Below are 19,357 nucleotides of genomic sequence, written 5' to 3'. Positions count from 1 at the left end.
AAGTATTTAAAAGAAGCTACAACACAACACAAATTTTCTTACATGTGAAGGTTCGAAATGCATGATTTTAAAATTGATGGACTAAAAAAAGGATTAATTTTTTTTACACCGATAGTATATATGTATACACTTTTTATCGTTAGATACATGATGTATAATTTGAGTTTGAAACTCAATTTTTTCATGTGTATCGTGTATCCAACTATGATAGTGTGCGTATGTATATAAGATTTACTCCTGAAAAAAAATAAGGTGCAAAACTCAAATGGTGAGGGACTACTATTTTTTGTGTTTTTCTCATAGACGATGATGATGAGAAAGAGCAAATGGTAGAAATTAAAACAAGAGGAAGACGCTCGAGTCCAAGTTTCGAACTGGGGTTCTTCTGGCTGGTGCCGCTTGACGACTAGAAGTAAAAGAAAGTCCAATGAGCAGAATGGTTGCTAGCTAATCTATGAATTATGATGATTCTATTCTATTTTATTCTCGCAGCTAGGCAGTTTCGATCCCTGGCTGGGTAATCTATCTTTCTTTCTCGCGTCGTCGCCCCCCGCACAAGAAAGATGAAAGGATTTTCCCTCCAACTTTCGCTGTCTTCCTTCCAACGGAAACCATAATCGTCTGATTCTCTAATTCTCCTCCACCTCGTTTATTTTGTCCACTCTGTTTCCTTCCAGAAAACGATGTCGCAGCAGAGGTTCCAGGCGGCTGCGCTGGTGGCGTCGCCGTCTTACCCGAACGCCGTAGCTTGGTCGGAGGAGAACTTAATCGCAGTTGCATCCGGCCACCTTGTTACCATTCTGGTAATCCTAATACCCATTATTATTATTCCATCCACCCTTAACTACTACTGCTACTGCTACTACTACTTTCTTCGATTCGATTCGTTTTTGTTGTCAGAATCCAGCAGCTCCAGTTGGACCACGAGGCCTCATCACATTGCCTGCTTACAAGCCTTTTCCAATTGGAGTGATTCATCCACAAGGTTTACACCATTTTTAGACACCATTTATGTGTTGTAAAAATCTGTAATTTCACCAGTTTACATTTTTTGTTTCGGGAAATGATGATGGATTTTCTGACTATTTTTTCTTGATTTTTTTTGGTTCTCCAATTGCTGTTTTGGCAGATATCCTCGCTCCTTGTATCTTACCTACTAGTTTATCTCGTGATGCTCGTCCTTGTGTCCGGTCAATCTCTTGGTCTCCAATTGGATATGCTCCTAATGCAGGGTACTATTCTTTCTTGCATCCCACATGTGCCTTTTCTCTTCTTCTTCTTCTTAAATTTTATTTTTTCTCCCTTCTAACGGATGATGTGGTTCGTTTTTATTTTTACTAAATGCGTCTTTTTTGCTCTACTCGGTGTAGTTGTTTGCTTGCTGTTTGCAGCACTGATGGACATGTGAAACTTTATCGTATGCCCTACTGCGAGTATTCGGCAAAGTGGATAGAGGTAAAAATGCAGCAACCAAACTTGTAGGTGGCTTTTTACTTAGTATGGGTGCACTTCAGGTCCAAGAACATTCCAGTTTCGAGGACCTAGTTTCTCTCTGGAAATTTAACTTTGACCTATTACCAGCTCTGCTACAAAAGTCTAAGAGATGTTGTTATAAAATGGACTAGTGTGCTTACTGGAATTAAAGATTCATATCTAAAATAGAAGACTATTTCAATTGTCACCCTCTTAGATACATTCATCCATTCGTCATACTCGAAAGGGGATAAACAATTGTTTTGACAGCCTTCCCTGCATATATCTTATTGCCTGCATGAAATTCCGGGATACTCCACATCTGCTTTTAAGTATTGTTTCTGCAAATCTGTATCAATCACTTTTATAGAGAAACTTATTGATGCACTGTTCTCTTCTAATGGTCAACTCGTCAGGATCTTTGAAGTAAATGCTCCTCTGAACTTGTTTAGGTTGCGGATATTTCTGAGATGTTTCACTCTTATCTTGCGAGTGTCAATTTTAAGGAATCAGACGCTTTATCATCAGGAATTGTAGAGGTTTGGTTTTCTAGATTCCCTATCCATCCTGCAGTTTCAATTAAACTCTGCTATTCGCTGCTATTTGGACATCTTCTCCCAACTAAATGTCACTCTTACTGACTCCACAATTTGGTTGTCTTTGTTGTTTAGTTGGATCTAAGGATCATGATCTCCTTTTCTTGGCTTTGTTTTTAGGAGCAAATTAATGACACTCAGATGGACCAAAGTTGCGGAGATACCCAGCAAGTATCCATCTTAAAGGCATTGACAGTAATGTACACTTGTCATTGCCTTCTACGCTTCTCTTTGTCCATATATTTTCTGATAATTCACATTTCACGGAAGAGATGATCATTAACTATATTTGATTTAATTGCTTAATCTCATACTTCCGATCTGTATGTACAGGAAACTGGTTTTTTCTGCTTTGCTGATTTTTATTTCTGTAATTAGGTAGTTGAGAATGCACATGGCAACCTGAAAAATAATAATGTGCGTGACATTGTTGCTGTGCCTGATTCTAGACGGAAGCGTGCAAAAAAAGGCCCAGAAGATTGTAATTTGTCACTAATAACTGCAGAGCAATTTGCATCTCGCAATTCGATGCTGGCGTCACTTGTTGTGGCTTGGTCCCCTGATATGATCTTGACTGCAGGGGTTGAAGAAGCTTCTGCTGATTATGTCCTAAGCAACTGCTCTGTGCTTGCAGTTGGAGCAAAATCTGGTAGAATATCACTCTGGAGGATATGTCAACCACAGTGCTACTCTAGCACAAATTCTAGGGAATTGACAACTGCTTCACTCGTTGGACTTTTCCACGCACACGATTCTTGGATAACAGCACTTAGTTGGCTGCATATTTCAGATGCTTCAAACCCTCAGCTTCTACTGGCTACTGGTAGTTCTAATGGGTGGTAAGTAGGTACATCAATGAACTGGTCATGCCACTAAATTGCACTTATAGTAAGCTTATGAGAAGTTCTATAAAGGGGCTGCATCAGTACAGATTTTGTACATCTATTAGGTGAATTATTTAGTTTTTTTTCTTTTCTAGGAAACTTATAAGGTATATAATTGTCTGCTGACATACCTTGTCTGCAAACACGTAACTAGTCACCTCTTTAAGTAAAAGTAGAGAGCTCTAAGGGTAGTGTGCAAACATTTTCTATTGGGTAACATCTATTGGTGTCTGAATATCATTTCTTGAATGTTTCATCGAGTTCTTTAGTTTTCTGAGTTCCTCAAATTATCTTTTCGCAATCTGTTCTTTTGTAGTGTGAAAGTATGGCAGGCATATGTCAATCAACTGCTGAAGTCGTCAGAAGTTAGTGATGTACCAGTTTCTCTGCTGAAGGAGGTTATTTTTCTTAAATTTTGTTACACTTATTTGTTTGACTGCTTTCAAAAGGACTTGACTGCGTACTCTTTGCTCTTCTCCATTTTGTCATGTGACCAGATGTCAACCATTGACTCTTCCCCAGCCTCTGTGATTTCATTTACTGTGCCCATAGAATCAACAGGCAAACTATTCTTAGCTATTGGCCGAGGATCTGGATCATTAGAAGTTTGGATTGGTGAATTAAAATCTAGCAACTTTGACAAAGCGTGCTGTCCTGATGCTCATGAGCATATAGTAAGTTTGTGCGAATTTTTTAACACTTCCACCAATTATGGTACCTAACTGTTGTGGCATATTTCAGGTTACCGGTTTAGCTTGGGCCTTTGGCACCAATTGTTTGTATAGCTGCAGCCAGGTGTGTAAAATGGATAGGACTTGGTTGCAATAGGTCCTTATCTGAGTCACCTTTTCCAAATTTAACAATATGTTGTCTCATGAGTTTACCATTTTAGAACTCATCAAAGATTATTAGTCAAAGTTTTTGCCTAAAATAGAAAGGCAATAGTTTTATTTACTGTTCTTTGTTGTTCATAATGTTAGGATGACACTGTCCGCTGCTGGATTTTGCATGACAATGTCCTGAGTGGAGTACCACTTCCTTCAAATACCACTGGCGTGAAGAGCCAATTTGATGTATGATGAAGCTATTTACATATTGTTTCGCTTACACACAAATTTACTGGTAAACTTAAAGCTGATCACTTCCCTGTAGGTTCCAAATGTATATGATTCATGCTTTGGTTTGGCATTATCCCCTGGAAACTTAGCAATGGCCGCGGTATGACATTTTTTCCTTTCTAAAGTTCTTATTAGGCTCTATTTTGTTATTTTATTTTTTTGGGTATGTAGGTCTGTATGCGCTCTTAGCACTTTGTATTTACATTATACATCAGATGACTAGAATCTAGCTTCACTCGCATGTGTTTTCTTGAGGCAAAACAAATGCATGCAATCAGCTGAACCTCAGGAGAATTAACAGTATAAATTTGTAAAATATTGAAAGATGTACATTTTGCTTGATGTTGGTTTCGGGGTTTCTATTTGGGTCATTTCTTGAGCATTAGAACCACCATGTCCTTCATGCATGTTAGGCTTAATTTTTTTAATTTAGAGCCCGCCATGTTCTTCCTGGCCTACTTCAAGCATAATTGCTTTAGATCCTCAAGTCTTGCTTAATGTGCTGTTCACAGAAAAAAGCATGAGAATAAGCGATTCCAGGTGTGTACTCCTTGAATCTCTTTCATAGTTGAAATAGCTATGCTCTTTAGCTCTCTCTTTAATAGTTATTACTGTTATTTATCAAGTATGGCCCAAGGTAATTGATCTTATCACCTTTGGCTGTTTTATTCTTTGGACCTGTACTTCTGCAGTGGCTTCTGATTTCTTATTATTTTTCCCTATTCATTTGGATTTAAATCAAATTGGCTTCCATGAAATGATTTGTTACAAATATGTTCATAGTTATCCTTTAATCAACTTGATGAGGCATTACCTGGTTTTGCAGGTTCACAGTTTTGACACTGATCTGTTAGATCCGATGTATGAGGCAAGGTTGGTTTTTAATAATATTCCGAAGCTGTGTACAAGTTTCTACTACCTTAGTGTGCATGGTAAAAGCAAAATTTTCAAGTGAGAGACCCATTCCCTCTTGCATGTTTACCCAGATTTTGCTTTGAAATAATAAAATCTAACTGCTACAAGTTTCAGTCAAGGGTCCCATCTAGCATTACATGTTTGCAAGTATTTTGCTTTAGAGATGCTTATAGTTTGGCAAAATCACCCAGGACTTTAAAAGGTGCCATTGAGTTCCTTTGGATTGGAGGGCAGCAGCTGGACCTTACATTGAACACACATCCAGATCCTGAACTTGAAGCTTTTCCTGGTTTACCTGAGAGAGAACTAATGAGCTGGAAGAATAATGCATTTTGGTCATTCGATCAATTTGAGCATATGAATAAGCCACTGGTTATCTGGGACGTTGTAGCTGCATTTTTGGCCTTCAGGCAGTCTATACCCCCTTATGTGGAGCATATATTTATTAGATGGATGAGAACCTTTTTGGATCAGAATTTGAGGTTTCACCTTCAATCTCATCTAAAATATGTAAACTACTATCAAACACCACATCCCGTCAGTTGCACATGCTCAATGTCATTAGCAGATGTGTATTTCTTAAAGAACTCAAGGCAGAGCAGATAAATTGTAAACTGCAGGACTTCAAGGGATTTGATGGTGCAGAACCGCAGCAAAGTTTTTGGTTAAATCTGGTGTGCAACATTGAAAAGGAACTACGAGAAAGGCTTGTGTGTTTTAACTTCTTGGCCATTTTGAGAATTGTTACGAATTCCACCGCCGAGTTTTCAAAATCTAGATGCTGGACTGCTGTTGGACTAGGCCAGATGGTGCAATGGGTTGCATCTAATCCTGATAAATTAAGCTATCATGTTAAAGTTCTCACAGAAAAAATTGGAAAGATTGAGAAGAGGTACTCTACTTATTGCTTTCACCATCTTGGCATGCTTAAATTTCAGTTGCATGCTAAATCCTCTATGTCATTTCTTTTTAAGTGCTGGATCTTTCGTCTTGGGCCATTCAATACGCTTTCTTTGTGATAGAGATCAAGAAGGAAAGATTCTATTCCTTTGTTTTAATTCTCAGGTTGCACCTTAAATTTTATTCTAGACGGTTTATTGCCTAGTTTTGTTGCCATGGTGTCAATTGAACCCCTTTTGCTAGTAAGCAACAGGTGTTGCCTAAGACATGTTGAAGGTTATAAACCATATGTATATGATTCCCTATCCTTATAACAAACTACAGATTTCCCATCAGTATTTGTGTATAAACAAGAATGACATATATATATATATATATGTATATATATATGCCTGTAGTAGTATTTGTTATTCATGAAGCTCGGTGATGGGCTTCTTGTACTACTTAAAGAGTACATTTCCTGTCTTTGCTTCATTTGGATAGCCTCCTGCTGATTTGATTAACTGCTTATATTTTTTCTCTGTGGCAGACTTCGCTCCTTGTGCGATTATGTAGCGGAAGAGAGATGTAGTTTCTGTTCAGCACCTGTTCCATTTGAATCAACAGAAGTTGCATTTTGTGAGGGAGAGAGAATTGATGATGGAGTTGGGCAGAGCCACAAACTACGACGGTGCGCCATTTCCATGATGGTCTGCCCTAACACTCCTACCTGGTTTTGCATATGTTGTCATAGATATGCTTCGGCTTTAGCAAATACGGCTCTTTTTACAATGCCGAAATCTCCATTAGACTCCAATCATGTTTCTGAATCTCTCACCCCTGAGGAATCTAGAAAACCTTTGTGTCCGTTTTGTGGGATATTGTTGCAAAGACCACAACCGGATTTTCTTCTCTCCCCTTCTCCTGTATAATTAGTAAATGAATGTTTTTGGTAAGTTTGTGTAACCTCCAAGCACTTGCTCACATTAAAGAGACGAGACGTGTACGGGGAAAGAAGAGGCATGCTGTCAAAGGAAGGAAAGGAAGACTTCTGGCTGGCGTTATGCTTGTTGAGTTGAGTGGGCACATAAAGTTTAGCCAATGAATTGCAGATGGCGTCCACCCACAGGATTGATTATAAGAGCATGAAATGAAATAAGTTGATTATATGTTAGTAGTAATTTTTGAGGAGCTAGCAAGTATGATAATTCTTACTACGTACATGTCCATACTGAAAATTTCCTTTTCTCTTCTCTGAGTTTGATTCATTGATTGTACTCCATTCAATTCATCCATGTTTATACACACTTTCATTTTGTGTTTTTTTCATCCTTCACCAGAATATTGTGAAACTAGCAAGACTCGAACGGAATGATGTTCTGTTCTTTACTCGCTCTAATCTCCAAAGTTCCCCGTTTCCATTTGAGCTGGTGGTGGCAAAAAGTCTCAGCACCCAACGGCAATGGGCTCTCATGCCCAAATTTTTAATTTGGACGGGATGGGTATGTAAAATATAAGACTAGATCTAATTGAAAATAAATCCAATGATATCCATGTAAAATATACGTCTAATTGGGACTTACTCGCGGCTTTTTTGTGGGTCTTTCTTTCTCTCAAAACCTAAAAATATTATTGATTTTTTTAAAAGTCGAAAACTATCCAACAATTTTCAAACGTTTGATTAGCAAGGTTTGCTATGTCCAAATTGAACGTTAGAAAGCAAGTTTACTTTCAAATCTCATGAAATTTAGTCCTCGAAAACTGAATTTAGAGAGAAAATGATCAATTGACATAGGTTTTACCGCACGGTTTTTCCACTGCTCAAAGAATTAGAATTGATCAACTTCATCCTCACATGAATTGTACAAAATATGTATAAGATCGTCTACTAGAGGAAACATGGGCAGCGTTTTAGTCATATCATGCACAATTTTTGTTAAAAAGTGATGCTTTTATCTGTGACTAGCAGAAATATACCATGCTTGCGCACGGTAAAGAATTAATGTAATGCCCAGTAGGAGCATTACAGAGTATGAATTTAATAAAGTACTGTAATTTGTATTTGTAGTATGTTGAGTAAAAATTAGGTGGTGCAGGGGAGATAATTATAAAGATGGAAAAAAGGATACACTAACCATTAATTCAAATGACACAGCCATCTAAATCAAGAATCCAAAGGCTAGCAGAAATTTATTTGTTGCCATCTTACGTGGGATTTGGTGAGCAGCAGAATGCAATTATAAATTAAGGAAATGGAGAACCTGGCATTAGTTAAAAAGGGGATAATTAAAGTAGAATATAATAAACTTAAATATTTGTCCCACTGTCAGTGCAACGAGTTTTTAAAAAATTGTAGCCATTTAAAGTGAAGAGATAACTCCATGCAGGCAAAATAATTTCCTGTATTTGATAGAATTAAAGAACATTAATTTGGCTGCAATTCCCTGAATGGTTGGAATAAATCTGCGTACTGCAAAGGTAAATTCCGTTTGGAAAAAATAAAGGACAATAGAAGCTGGCATTCATATGCTTAGTGAACATATAAGAAGGACAAGGTTTCTCCTGGAATAAACGTAAAAGAAGTTGGCTAAGTTTTACTGGTTGGTGCATCAGAGAAGATGCAGAACTTATTGTACAAGGGGAACAACTTTTCGACTCCACGCTTGTCGAAGATGAGGACAGTATAGCAAGACTTTGTTTCAGGGATAAATACTAAAGCGTCGCCAAATTGTAGCTGATGCTCAAAAGTAAATGTGTTCCAAATTGTTGCAAACCGTCTCCGATGCATTCCAACAGTGATTGTCTTGTTTCCAGTTCGTAGGATGACCAGAGGAGTTCTGTCACCGTGTATGAAGAAGGATACAAATTTGGGCACTTTCTGTTGTTCACCAAAAGGAAAGCAGCGAATGAAAAAATAAAACAAGAGATAACTGAAGCTTACAAAATTATGTTGGTTTTCCTGAGTGAAGATCTCATAGAATGATAGACCATCAGCGATGTCTTGAACGAAATCTGGTTTCATTGCTGATGCTACTCTCTGACACTGCATTCTTTGTTATGTGTTTCATAAAAAAGGTAAGCGTACAAAGTTGGCAAATTAAACAAGGACAATGCTAAAAATTTGGAAGTGTTTAAGCATGAGAAAACTAACTTTTTGCGATAACATGTTCTGGAGCGTCCAACAAACTGGGTAGTGGATGACTCCAAGGTAAGTACCCATGCATTTTTGTTGCTGAGTAATGGAGGACGTCGAACACCAAGTTTCCGGAATGTCGAAGGAACATTGTGTCGTCTTCATGGATGATATTATTCTCGCAGAAGTCTTGCCAACCTTCTCCAAACCAAGTTTCTAAAATGCTGATAGTCCATGTTCTATAGCCTTCTCGAATAGTTATTGTACGCTGTTGATGGTTTCTTAGAAGCAGCAGAAATTGAGCAGGGAATATCTAATTATTTTGAAAAACTTTGGTTATCGTTAAAGAAGGCACATGTCATGAGGAAAAAAACTATACAGAATCAAAAGTACCTGCTTAGAACCTCTACTCCTAAAGAAGAAGCAGCATTCCATGCTGCCGGTAATATTTGGCAGAAGACTGGAGGATCCAACGCTTTCAGAGAACTCCATACTTGGTTGTTATAAGTGTAATTAGCTTCTGAGGCTGAATATTTTAGAAGGTTGTTCTTGGCAAATATATATATAGGGCCTTCATAACATGAACAGATAGCATTAATTGGCCTGTAAGAGTATCTGGTAACCAGTGAATTTATTTAAAGTGGTTGAACTAATAGTTGTAGGATCAGTAATGGATGCAGAAAAGGCAGTCTTGGAAAGATGCAGCGTGGTTTGATGTTTGAAGCCAACAGTTAAGTCATCGCACATTGTTCCAGAAGGAATGAATTGGAAAGGTAAAAGCTTTGATAAATGCACTGGAGAGTGGAACGTTCTTTGCTGCTGGCAGTCAATGCTAATTCCAAACAAAATGAATGGTACAGGATGATTATAGCGATTATTGTACTTGATGTGGTAACATTATAGATTATGGCGTTTTCAAATTAAGTTGCAAAAGGCATGCAAATTAACAGGCAAAACGTAAGAGTGTGTAGAAATACAAAGTTCAGAATCATGAAAATTCCTTAGCATTTGCTAGGCATATCAGTAGCATGATAGTGGTCTAAAAAGTGTTGAGACTTGGTGTCCTTCACCACACAAAAAGGCACCTAGGAGCCAACGCAGGAAAAGAGATAGTTTGCTTGGAAAGGAAACAATTCTAAGCTTGTCTAGCTTTTTTCTTGGGGCTGGTCTGAAGAGCTTCAGAGCTTAATTGCCTCTGCTCATCTGACTCGTCAAATTTTTGAAGAAGACAAACTTTAGCTTTTGAAGAAGACGTTCCGCCTGCTGAAAAGTAGTAACCATACCTGATTCAGTAAGATGCCTCTTCTATAGAAAAACAAATATGTCTATTCATGCACATGTGAAACAAAGATGATTAAGTAAAGGCTATAACCTGATGAAGGACAAGTAAAGGCCTGTTCACTGGAGCTTGCAACAGAAACTTGTTCATCAGAAGCTTCCTTGTAGTATACCATTGTGAAACGTTGTTTTGCATTAGCCAAGGGAACCTGTACAGGTCTAATGTACGCAAGGAATTTCTTGGATTTTAGGTCTTCATGCAGAACCTCAAGTGGTAACACCATATTCTGCAATGGACAAAACAAAAGAATTTATATACATATACATAAATACACATGCATATGTGCTGACGCGGCATGGTAAGAGCAAACCTGAAAATAATGCTCCATTGCTTCTTTTGTTGTGAACGTTAGCAGTTTCTCAGCTAAATCGCCAAACATTGTGGCTGTGACTGTTCCGGTGTCATCAGAGAGGTCAACATCAAATTTACACCTATTAAATATGCAAGTTTTATATAAGGCACAACAGAGGAAAAGAAATGATAATGTAATGAGCAGTAGCAGAAGAAATGATAAGAAACAAATAAAGTAATGATGGTCAGACCTTGGTTCAGCCTTGTGCTTTTGTTTACAAGTATTACACATGAACAAGACACCATAATCGGCAGACGTGGAGTGGAAGCATTTTTCACACCCCATGTACCAAAATTTTTGGAAAATGTGATCAAATGAGAATAATGCTTTCACCCACACATTCTGAGAATAAAGCCAGTATATGAATTAGTCAAACTATTTGAAGGCTGAAATCCACTGATAATGCTGCAATCAAGACAGTACCTTGTGTTTTGAGCTGATATTTGATATATCAGTAATTTTTTGATCTGCTTGGAAAGAGAGATCAGGATTGTATCGAGTGTATGTTCTCTTTGCAACAATGTCTGCAAGGCATTTGGCATTTCTACTTGCCCTGTGTATAGGATATTAAAATGGTAAGCCAAGCAGGGAAAAGAGCATTTTTTTATTGCGTACTCGAGGTTGAAAAATAAAAGAGTGGCACCAGCTCGTAAGTATCTCTGATTGTCAAGAAACAGAAAATGTATATAAAGTCCATAAGCAACAAATACTGAAAACTATAAGAGCAGAACCAGTTCTTGAGTTCCCTTGCTTCTTGGACAGGTGGATTCACAAGAATTGCTGAATCAAATCAAGTAGAAAGAGCCACTCCTTAAAAAAAGAAAAGGGGAAGCAACATGTGATTTGAAAAAATGAACAGATAGAAAAGGTTAGATGGCAAAACATGTAACCGGCAACTGTTATACTCACCATTATAATTTTGAACCTTTAGCCTTCTTCCAATAAGAACAGGATAGTTCTGAATTTCCGAAATAATCTTGGAGCCTTCATTGTCAATAAAAGCATTCCACATAGACAGCATAAGTGTCTGCAATCTGACATATTTGAAACAGAGGAACTATTATTTTTTTTGTTTGGAAAAGGCTGCAATCTGCAACACCAGATAGTCATTGTATACAAAAGCAAAGATTCCTTACTCTTCATTAACAAGAACCAGTTTTTGGACTCGTGCTTCCTTTGAATTAACGATGACAGTTTTTTCATCCAAAGTAGCAATAACAATTCCCATAATATCTAGTGAGAGGAACTCAAAAAATAAGACTTAAAGCATATAATAACCAAGGTACATCAGTATGGTTAAAAAGAAAGCTACTGACCAACAGAAATGTCCTTGCGGTCCATGTACTGTGCCAAGTCTGTAAAGTTGGTATACGTAAACTTTGCAGCTATAACATCCTCATCGTCTACAATCTCTTCAATAATTGTTCGACTGGTGATTATCCATTGGATTGCTAGCTCAGTGGTTCTAAAGTTTTCAGGGATTTTTTTGACCTGAACATTGGAGATGAGGTACTTTTTGTAAACCTCTATTCTAGGGCTCATTATAGCAATATCAGCATTAAATATGATGCCTTCAACCTTTGATCCCTGGAAAAGAAATATTATGATGGTCGACAAATGAGCAGCGTTTAAAGTCCTAAGTTTATCACATAAGATTTTGAGAATAGAAGGTCAAGTGCACTGAATACCTCAGAATCAATGAAGATAAACTTCTGTTTTCTAGTTGGTGTGCTAATTGATGAGGTAACTTGCTGTTTCTCCTGGACAGTGACCTTTGCTGTCCATTTCTCCATACCGACCTCAACATCATTGATAGATAATATAGTGCACATCCTGCACTCGTTAGCAATAATAAGAGTAAATAAGCAAGGGATTTCAGTTTGGAAGGTAAAATCAAAGTATAAGTTCTGAAAACAATAGCTAAAAACATTTAAATGTGCAAGCTACCTACGAACAGTGCAAGTGATCAATTAGACAACTGCAATATTTCATCAAACACAATATTTCTTATTTTGCAGTCAGTTTTGATTTCAGCAAAAGTTCCTGGAAGTATGAGGACTTTAACTGCATCAGCAGTCTTTGCTCTGGACAAGGCAACGTATAGTTGGCCATGAGAAAATACGGGCTCCTTTAGATATACACCAACATAGTCAAGAGTTTGGCCTTGAGCCTTGTTAATTGTCATTGCAAAACAAAGGCGAACTGGAAATTGTCTTCTGATGAATGGAATCCCATTTTTTTCATTATCAGGTGTCTGCAATGGGATTCTGGGAATGAAAATATTTTTCCCTTTATACTGACCAAAAGCTATCTCAGCACAGATAGTGTGCCGTCTTAGCTGCCGACAAATAAGTCTTGTGCCATTGCACAATCCTTCAGCTGGATTTAGATTTCTGAGCAAGATTAAGGGACAGCTTTCTTTTAGCATGAGCTTGTGTGGAGGAAGACCCTTTGGATTTTGAGAATTCAAAAAGTCCTCATAATCTGCCTGGAATCTCTGATCAACAGTTTGGTCAGAGCTTGTATAAGTAAAAAGCTGTCCAGGAAACCTCTGAATCGTCATTTCATTGATGTCTTCAACAGAGGTGTTTTTTTGGGTTAAAATACATCTACTGATTATCTCATACGGATTAGATGAGTAGAGATTCAAATCTGGAAACTTGTAAGCTATCAGCCTGGTCGAAAAATTTTTTTGTTAGAAATCTGTGAAAGATAAACGAAGTAATACTGATGAAAAAGGATAGGAATGTGCGATGAAGCACAGGAAATGGAGAGGACCTGTCTAAAGAATCTTTTATATTGTGGAATGGTATAACCATATGACCTGGTAAACAAATCTGGTTATCTGCATCAACAGGTTCTGCACCTTCCCCAACAGCGAGCAAGAATCGCGAAAAGGCAGGATCTAAGACAGCCCTCATGTTGTGTTTTAGCTTTATTTTGTGCATACTAGACCATAATGAAGAATGCAAGAGGCTAGCCTGAATTAGCTGGTCCTTGGTAGCTCCTTGAATAACGGGGAGAGTTTGGCGAAAATCGCCCCCAAAAACTACAACTTTACCTCCAAAAGGATCGCTAGTCTCCATTAGATCTTTCAACAATTCGTCAAATGCTTGAATAGTGTCTCTTTTTGCCATTGATGCTTCATCCCACAAGAATAACTTACATTCAATGATTAACTGTGCCATGCTGCTCTGCTTGCTCAACTGACACGTTTTATTTCTGGAAAAGTTCAACGGAATTTTAAATCTGGAGTGAGCAGTCCTTCCTCCAGGAAGAAGTGATGCTGCAACCCCTGAAGTTGCTACAGCTATCGCAATATATCCCTGCGATCTAAGTGTCGCAAGAAGAGAGCGATACAAAAACGTTTTTTCGGTCCCCCCTGGACCATCAATGAAAAAACTCTGGCCTTTGGACGAAAAAACAGACTGCAATATCAAATCATAAGCATGTTTTTGCTCTGCATTTAACTTAGAAGCTATCAAGAGATCTTCCGACGACACCACAATATTCATTTCACTGTCTACTTCCTTGGTCATGCTTTCATGACAGCCGAGAGTAATAGAATCTGTAACCAACTTATACTCACTGATATGCCTTCCCATATGCTGGAGCGATTTGTTAATATCAAATAGAACTTTCCACCTTACTTCAGCAGCTGAACAATGAGTCTGTACCTGCGCTCGTGCGAAGTCTCTAGAAAGCTCCATTTCAAATTTTTCCCACAAAAGACTTGGATTTGTTGGAGCACAATGCAAAAGCAAAGTAGCAAATAAAAATCTAAGCGAAGAAGGCATCTGAAAACCAGCAGCTTCTTCAAGTGTTGCCTCAATATAGGAATTAGATTCTAAGAGGCCAAGCTCTAAAGCAGCCTCTCTAAACGAATTCATTTTACATCCATTAACTGTCAACAAGTCATCAAAGGATGTAGGAGCGCGAACATGTGAGAGAAGAAGTCTTAAATAATACCTATCCCCTTCGCTTGGTTTGACAGTGACTAACCTGCCAATAACCTTATGCTTACTTCTTTCTGTCCACTTTCTCTTAGCAGGTGTCCACACAAAGTGCTGAGCAAAATCTCTATACAAACATCTGAGGCTCTGAGCTTTTTTGTTTACACGGTTCATTCTAAAGAACTCAGTTAACATAGTTCTGGAGAAGTCAATTTTCTCTAAGAGTTGTGAAAGATCAGAATCCTGATTGAAGGAAACATATTGGTGACCAGGAAGATGAACCTGAAGACTGTAAACAGCAGGGGTCATTTCATTCAAGCGAAATGCATAAATCCGCCACAAAGCTTCTGGAGGAGAAACCCAACGACCTCGCTGAAATTCCTTGATCTCATCGATATCCTGAGGTGTTTCATCAGCTATGATGTGGAAGTTGACAAGGTCATGCCCTTTAAATATGTATTTGTATAAATACTTGACTAATTTGATGGTCGAACAGATTTCGACATTGATGTGACAATCAATCAGAGCTAGCAAGTACGGAGTATACGGGATGACCCAGCTATTATCCAAATCATAGCCTTTGACTCGGATTTTCTTGCCATCGTCTCGCCTACGATAATTCGGATAGCTATCCTCGCCGTGAGTCGTATGTTTAGAATACCCTTTTGGATAGTGACTTTTGCAAACACCGTTTTTCATACAAGGGCTGTTTTTGTTCATTTTTCCACAAGGGCCATGAATCATGTGCCTTACAACTAGAGAATAAAGATGAGGATGTTCTTGACGATCAGGCAGTTCAGCAGAAACAATTTTATCATAGGCCTCTGGATTAAGAGGTTTAAACTGCGGTTTCAATGTAAGCAGTAGGTGAGCATGAGGGAAGCCTCTTTTTTGGAATTCAATAACATAAACATATGCTGCAACGTCTCTAAATAATTTCTTTGTAACCAACTCTGTTTTCAGGATTTCAAACTTTGCCCTGAACACTCTAGCTAAAAGATCAGGCCTGTCCTGAGGTTTCTCTTTGTACTTTAAATGTGCCTTAATTTCTGGCCACAGGGGATTGCATGTCATGGTCAAGAAAATGTCAGGTTTTCCATATTTCTGGACCAGAGCCATTGCATCAAGATATCTACGCCTCATATCCCGCGGGCCTCCAAGAAACGAAGCTGGTAAATATATTCGCCGGCCAACTTTAGAACCTAACGTTTGGCCTAAAGAGACACTATCCATTATTCCTTGAAGAGCTTCAGTCCGTATGGTATTCTGTTTTTTCCGGTGGAATTCAAGCCTAGATGTCTCTATCTTAACGTAGATATCAACAACATACTGCTGCAACAATCTTAGCGCATGTAACAACATGGACTCATCATCATGTCTCATCTGAAACCTATAACAGTAGTATTCCCTAGCAGTGACGTTAGTTTTCTGTTTCTTGCCACGATCAGCGGCTGAAACAAAATGGAACTACGTATTAACAACATGGAGAAATAGACAATATGTTTGAAAAATATGACCATGCCTCTAAGAAACTAAGTTTATACTTGCCTCTTTGTTCCAGATTAATCAAATCAGATGGACTACCGATAGATGCTGGATCAATAGCAATATCAGCTTCACAAACAGGACGCGATCTTTTCCTATTTTCGCACGTAATCCTTTGGATTCCATGGTGCCATCCAGATTCACCACGAGGAAATAATAAAGGACATTGTAAAGAGTCATAGCAAGCATAGTAATGCTTAATCATATGACTCTGATCGGAGTGACTATAAACCTGAATATGAACTGACTTATCAACTGATTCATCATCAGTCTCGGTCCATATAGCGGCTACTTGAGAAGCCGATGGAAGATTATACAAACGCTGATCAAGAGCAGGATTGCAATTAAGAACAATTCTATGGCGCTCGAGATCAGGAACATGACGCAAATCTTTAAAAAATTTGGCATAGGGATTGCCAGCTAAAATGCGCATAAGCAATTTAAGAGTGCCTGCGCGGAGCCGAGAGGAAGCATCAAGTCTCCTTGCAAGCTCCTCATCGGTATCAAAAAAGTATAACTGAATACCCGATGGTTTATGACGATGTGATACCAAACCATCGAGGAAGTGATAAACCTGGCCTTGTACACGAAACGTATAAACACCATGCTTATTTTTCGTCAATTCTGGATCATACTTTGCAGCAAAAGTAGTGAAAGAAACATTGTTGTTGTAAGTACGAGCATTTTTCCTGAAATGGTCACATTCTTCATCGTCGCCAATAAAGAGACAACGAAGATCATAAGGCATTGCTGCAGTGACCAGTGAAACTTCCCCCCTTGAACAGCAGAAATTAGGAGGTTCTAAATGGAACCGTATAGCTCCACAATACTGGCAATTTGGAGAATCAGGGAGAATCAAAGAATGATCTGGAATCCTGGCTAAGCGAGGGAGAATAGGTTTCCTAGATATTCGCTGCTGACCTGGAACAAAGGGCAGAGTTTTGATGTCTCTGTTTTATGGATACGCTGGACAAGAACTAAAGGTGAAAAGGCAATAATAAGAGATTTAAATGGACACAATTAGACTGCAAACTGAGCTGCATGTTTTTTGTAGACACAGGAGCATACCGTGACAATGTCACAGCAAGATGCATTCCCTATGAGTGAAAACAAGGTAAGATTTTTTTTAAAAAGTAAGAAGATGGGGACAGCTTGTAGCTAAGGGAGAAAGCAAGACAATTAGGATGGCGAAGGGAGTAATGCGAATCTAGCAAGACAATTACAATTATAAGGGATGAGCAAAACGAATGCAGATGACGAAGGGAAAACAGGCAGATAGACAATCAGGAGGCATTTTTAAAAACAAAGCAGGAGGGAAAAAGAAGAAGCTTAACGGTTCAATCTGAAATAACAAATGGCAGAGAGAAATAGGAATAAACAATGAGAAAAGGGCACTAAGGCCGCAAAGCTGAAAACTAAAGTAAAGCGCTACCTTGTCGAAAACCAGACGGAATGGAACTTGCGGCAACAGAAGAGGAAGCATGCTGGTCACTTTCCAACGGAGCAACTGTAGAGCTGAGAAGGTGCATTAGTTCAACACCCGCTAACACATTTTCTGACTGAACTCCTAAAGAATATGGAGTTCTACCTGCTAACGCATCACTACTCAGAAGATCAGTACTCTGATTAGAAGCGGAGTGCACAGAAGTAACAGGAATGCTAAGGACTGTTCCTGCAGGAGGTAATGGAGTTTGAGGAGTGGAAGCTAGACGTTTTCTGTTAGTAATGCCGGAGTTTGGCGCAGAATCAGAGGCAGAAGGGGGAATGTTTTTCTTCTTTGAAGCATTTGCCTCCCTGCGACGGCGTAAAAGATCATCTTTTTTTTCTTGCGGCATTTGTGTGTAACGACGCGCGCTAGCTGCCCTTTCTTTCTGGGGGCATTTCTGTATAACGTTTTCGGCGTTTTGCATTTCTATCCATGATGCAATATGATACGAGACGGCCGAGAGAACTACATAAATGGTTTACAGGCATTTCCAACCGCAGAGCAGGTACATTAGACAGGAAGTAAAAGGAAAAGAAGATAACGGGGCATATAAAAAAATGGAGGGAAAAGTAGCAAATCATTGGTCGATAAAAGGAGAAGCACAAAGATGAATGGATTAGCAAGGATAATGACTGGACTACAGGAAGAATGGTAAGTACCTTATCCGCTGAAACAAGGGAAAGCAGTAGCAGGTTGCAGCTGGCAAAATCTGGAAGGTTTAAGAGTGGACAGGGGAAAAAGCAATAAGCATCACAACAGTGCAAAGTGTAGAAGCAATAACCAAAAAAAGGAAAAACGAACATGACCAAGAAAGCAAACGATGCATAGAGTGCAGACACAATGTACGAGCACGAAGCCGACACCAAAAAAAGGAACAGAGGGCAAAAAATGGTGGGTAGCAGCTAAAGTTAAGCCGTGAGCTAAAAAATAAGAGGGAAAAATGCAATGAAAGTGAAAACGGTAGAACAAACAGAAGTGTACAGCAGTTAAAAAAATGCAAGGCGAATAATAATAGCATGGACAGGCAGAATAAAGCTGTAAGCAGGATTAGCAGGATAAGTAGAAGGAATTGGGGGGAAAAAGTAAAACAAAAGGAAAAAACATAAAGATTAGTACAGGATTAGGGACAGTGAAACTGGAGCAGCACTTACAGCAGATGTAACAGCGAGCAGCAGAAAAATAGCAGGAACACTGATTGAAGAAAGGCGTAGGAGGAAACAGAGGAGAAGAAAAGCGCGAGTAAGAAGAAGTGGAAGCAAGGTACAAAACGAAGTAAAGGGAGAAGAAAAGGAAGTTGAAATGCAAGGGAAAGAAACTGGAATGATTACCTGGCTTCTCTTGCATGCACCAGAACCCAGGAAAGCATGGCCGAAGACGTGCATTTTTTTGCATGGAGACCATAAAAATTAATGGATTGTTGGCTGCGTATGCAGAGAGGGGAATTCGCCGACCAATGGTAGAGAACAGGAAGGCGTCTGCTTTTAATGGCGCGATTATTAATGGTCTGTTTAGTTGGTATACTAATCCAGCATTTGTATTAGCAGTATAATAAGAAAAAAAAACTGTACTAAATATTGATTTCAAAGGAGGAGAGAAAAAGGGAAATAAAAAGAAGCAGGGGTAATAAAAAGAAGCAAATAATGGTTAGTAACCAATCTGAATTGAGGGGGAAAAAATAGAAGAT

The 19,357-nt window shown here is 38.7% G+C and overlaps 1 protein-coding gene and 1 non-coding gene across 7 annotated transcripts; one reads left to right on the top strand and one right to left on the bottom strand.

Moving 5' to 3' along the window:
• The first annotated feature begins 284 nt into the window (after positions 1–284).
• Positions 285–7,194, top strand: LOC113715328 (uncharacterized). The gene is made up of 15 exons (XR_011823077.1): positions 285–803; positions 901–985; positions 1,130–1,232; positions 1,371–1,455; positions 1,926–2,012; positions 2,190–2,264; positions 2,448–2,908; positions 3,270–3,351; positions 3,451–3,627; positions 3,695–3,748; positions 3,934–4,026; positions 4,106–4,171; positions 4,898–4,944; positions 5,178–5,878; positions 6,416–7,194. It is a non-coding gene; the product is annotated as an uncharacterized protein (transcript).
• Positions 7,195–9,986: 2,792 nt separating this feature from the next.
• Positions 9,987–19,148, bottom strand: LOC113716755 (uncharacterized). Of its 6 annotated transcripts, none has more exons than XM_027241178.2 (11): positions 19,002–19,148; positions 18,825–18,864; positions 18,333–18,382; positions 12,378–12,522; positions 12,006–12,276; positions 11,826–11,922; positions 11,599–11,723; positions 11,113–11,242; positions 10,648–10,768; positions 10,371–10,563; positions 9,987–10,261 (listed from the first exon to the last, which is right to left on the bottom strand). In XM_027241178.2, the coding sequence occupies exons 1-11, from the start codon at positions 19,037–19,039 to the stop codon at positions 10,134–10,136; spliced, it is 1,338 nt and encodes a 445-aa protein (XP_027096979.1). In that variant the 5' UTR covers positions 19,040–19,148; the 3' UTR covers positions 9,987–10,133. The 6 variants fall into 6 exon arrangements, 5 of the variants coding, with proteins under 5 accessions (XP_027096979.1, XP_027096980.1, XP_071926500.1 ...); XM_027241179.2 differs by having other exon boundaries at positions 9,987–10,258; XM_072070399.1 differs by having other exon boundaries at positions 12,006–12,180.
• Positions 19,149–19,357: the final 209 nt, after the last annotated feature.

This window comes from Coffea arabica, chromosome 11c (genome assembly GCF_036785885.1).
Source record: "Coffea arabica cultivar ET-39 chromosome 11c, Coffea Arabica ET-39 HiFi, whole genome shotgun sequence".
Taxonomy (NCBI): domain Eukaryota; kingdom Viridiplantae; phylum Streptophyta; class Magnoliopsida; order Gentianales; family Rubiaceae; genus Coffea; species Coffea arabica.
This window is presented reverse-complemented; position numbering and strand designations above follow the sequence as displayed.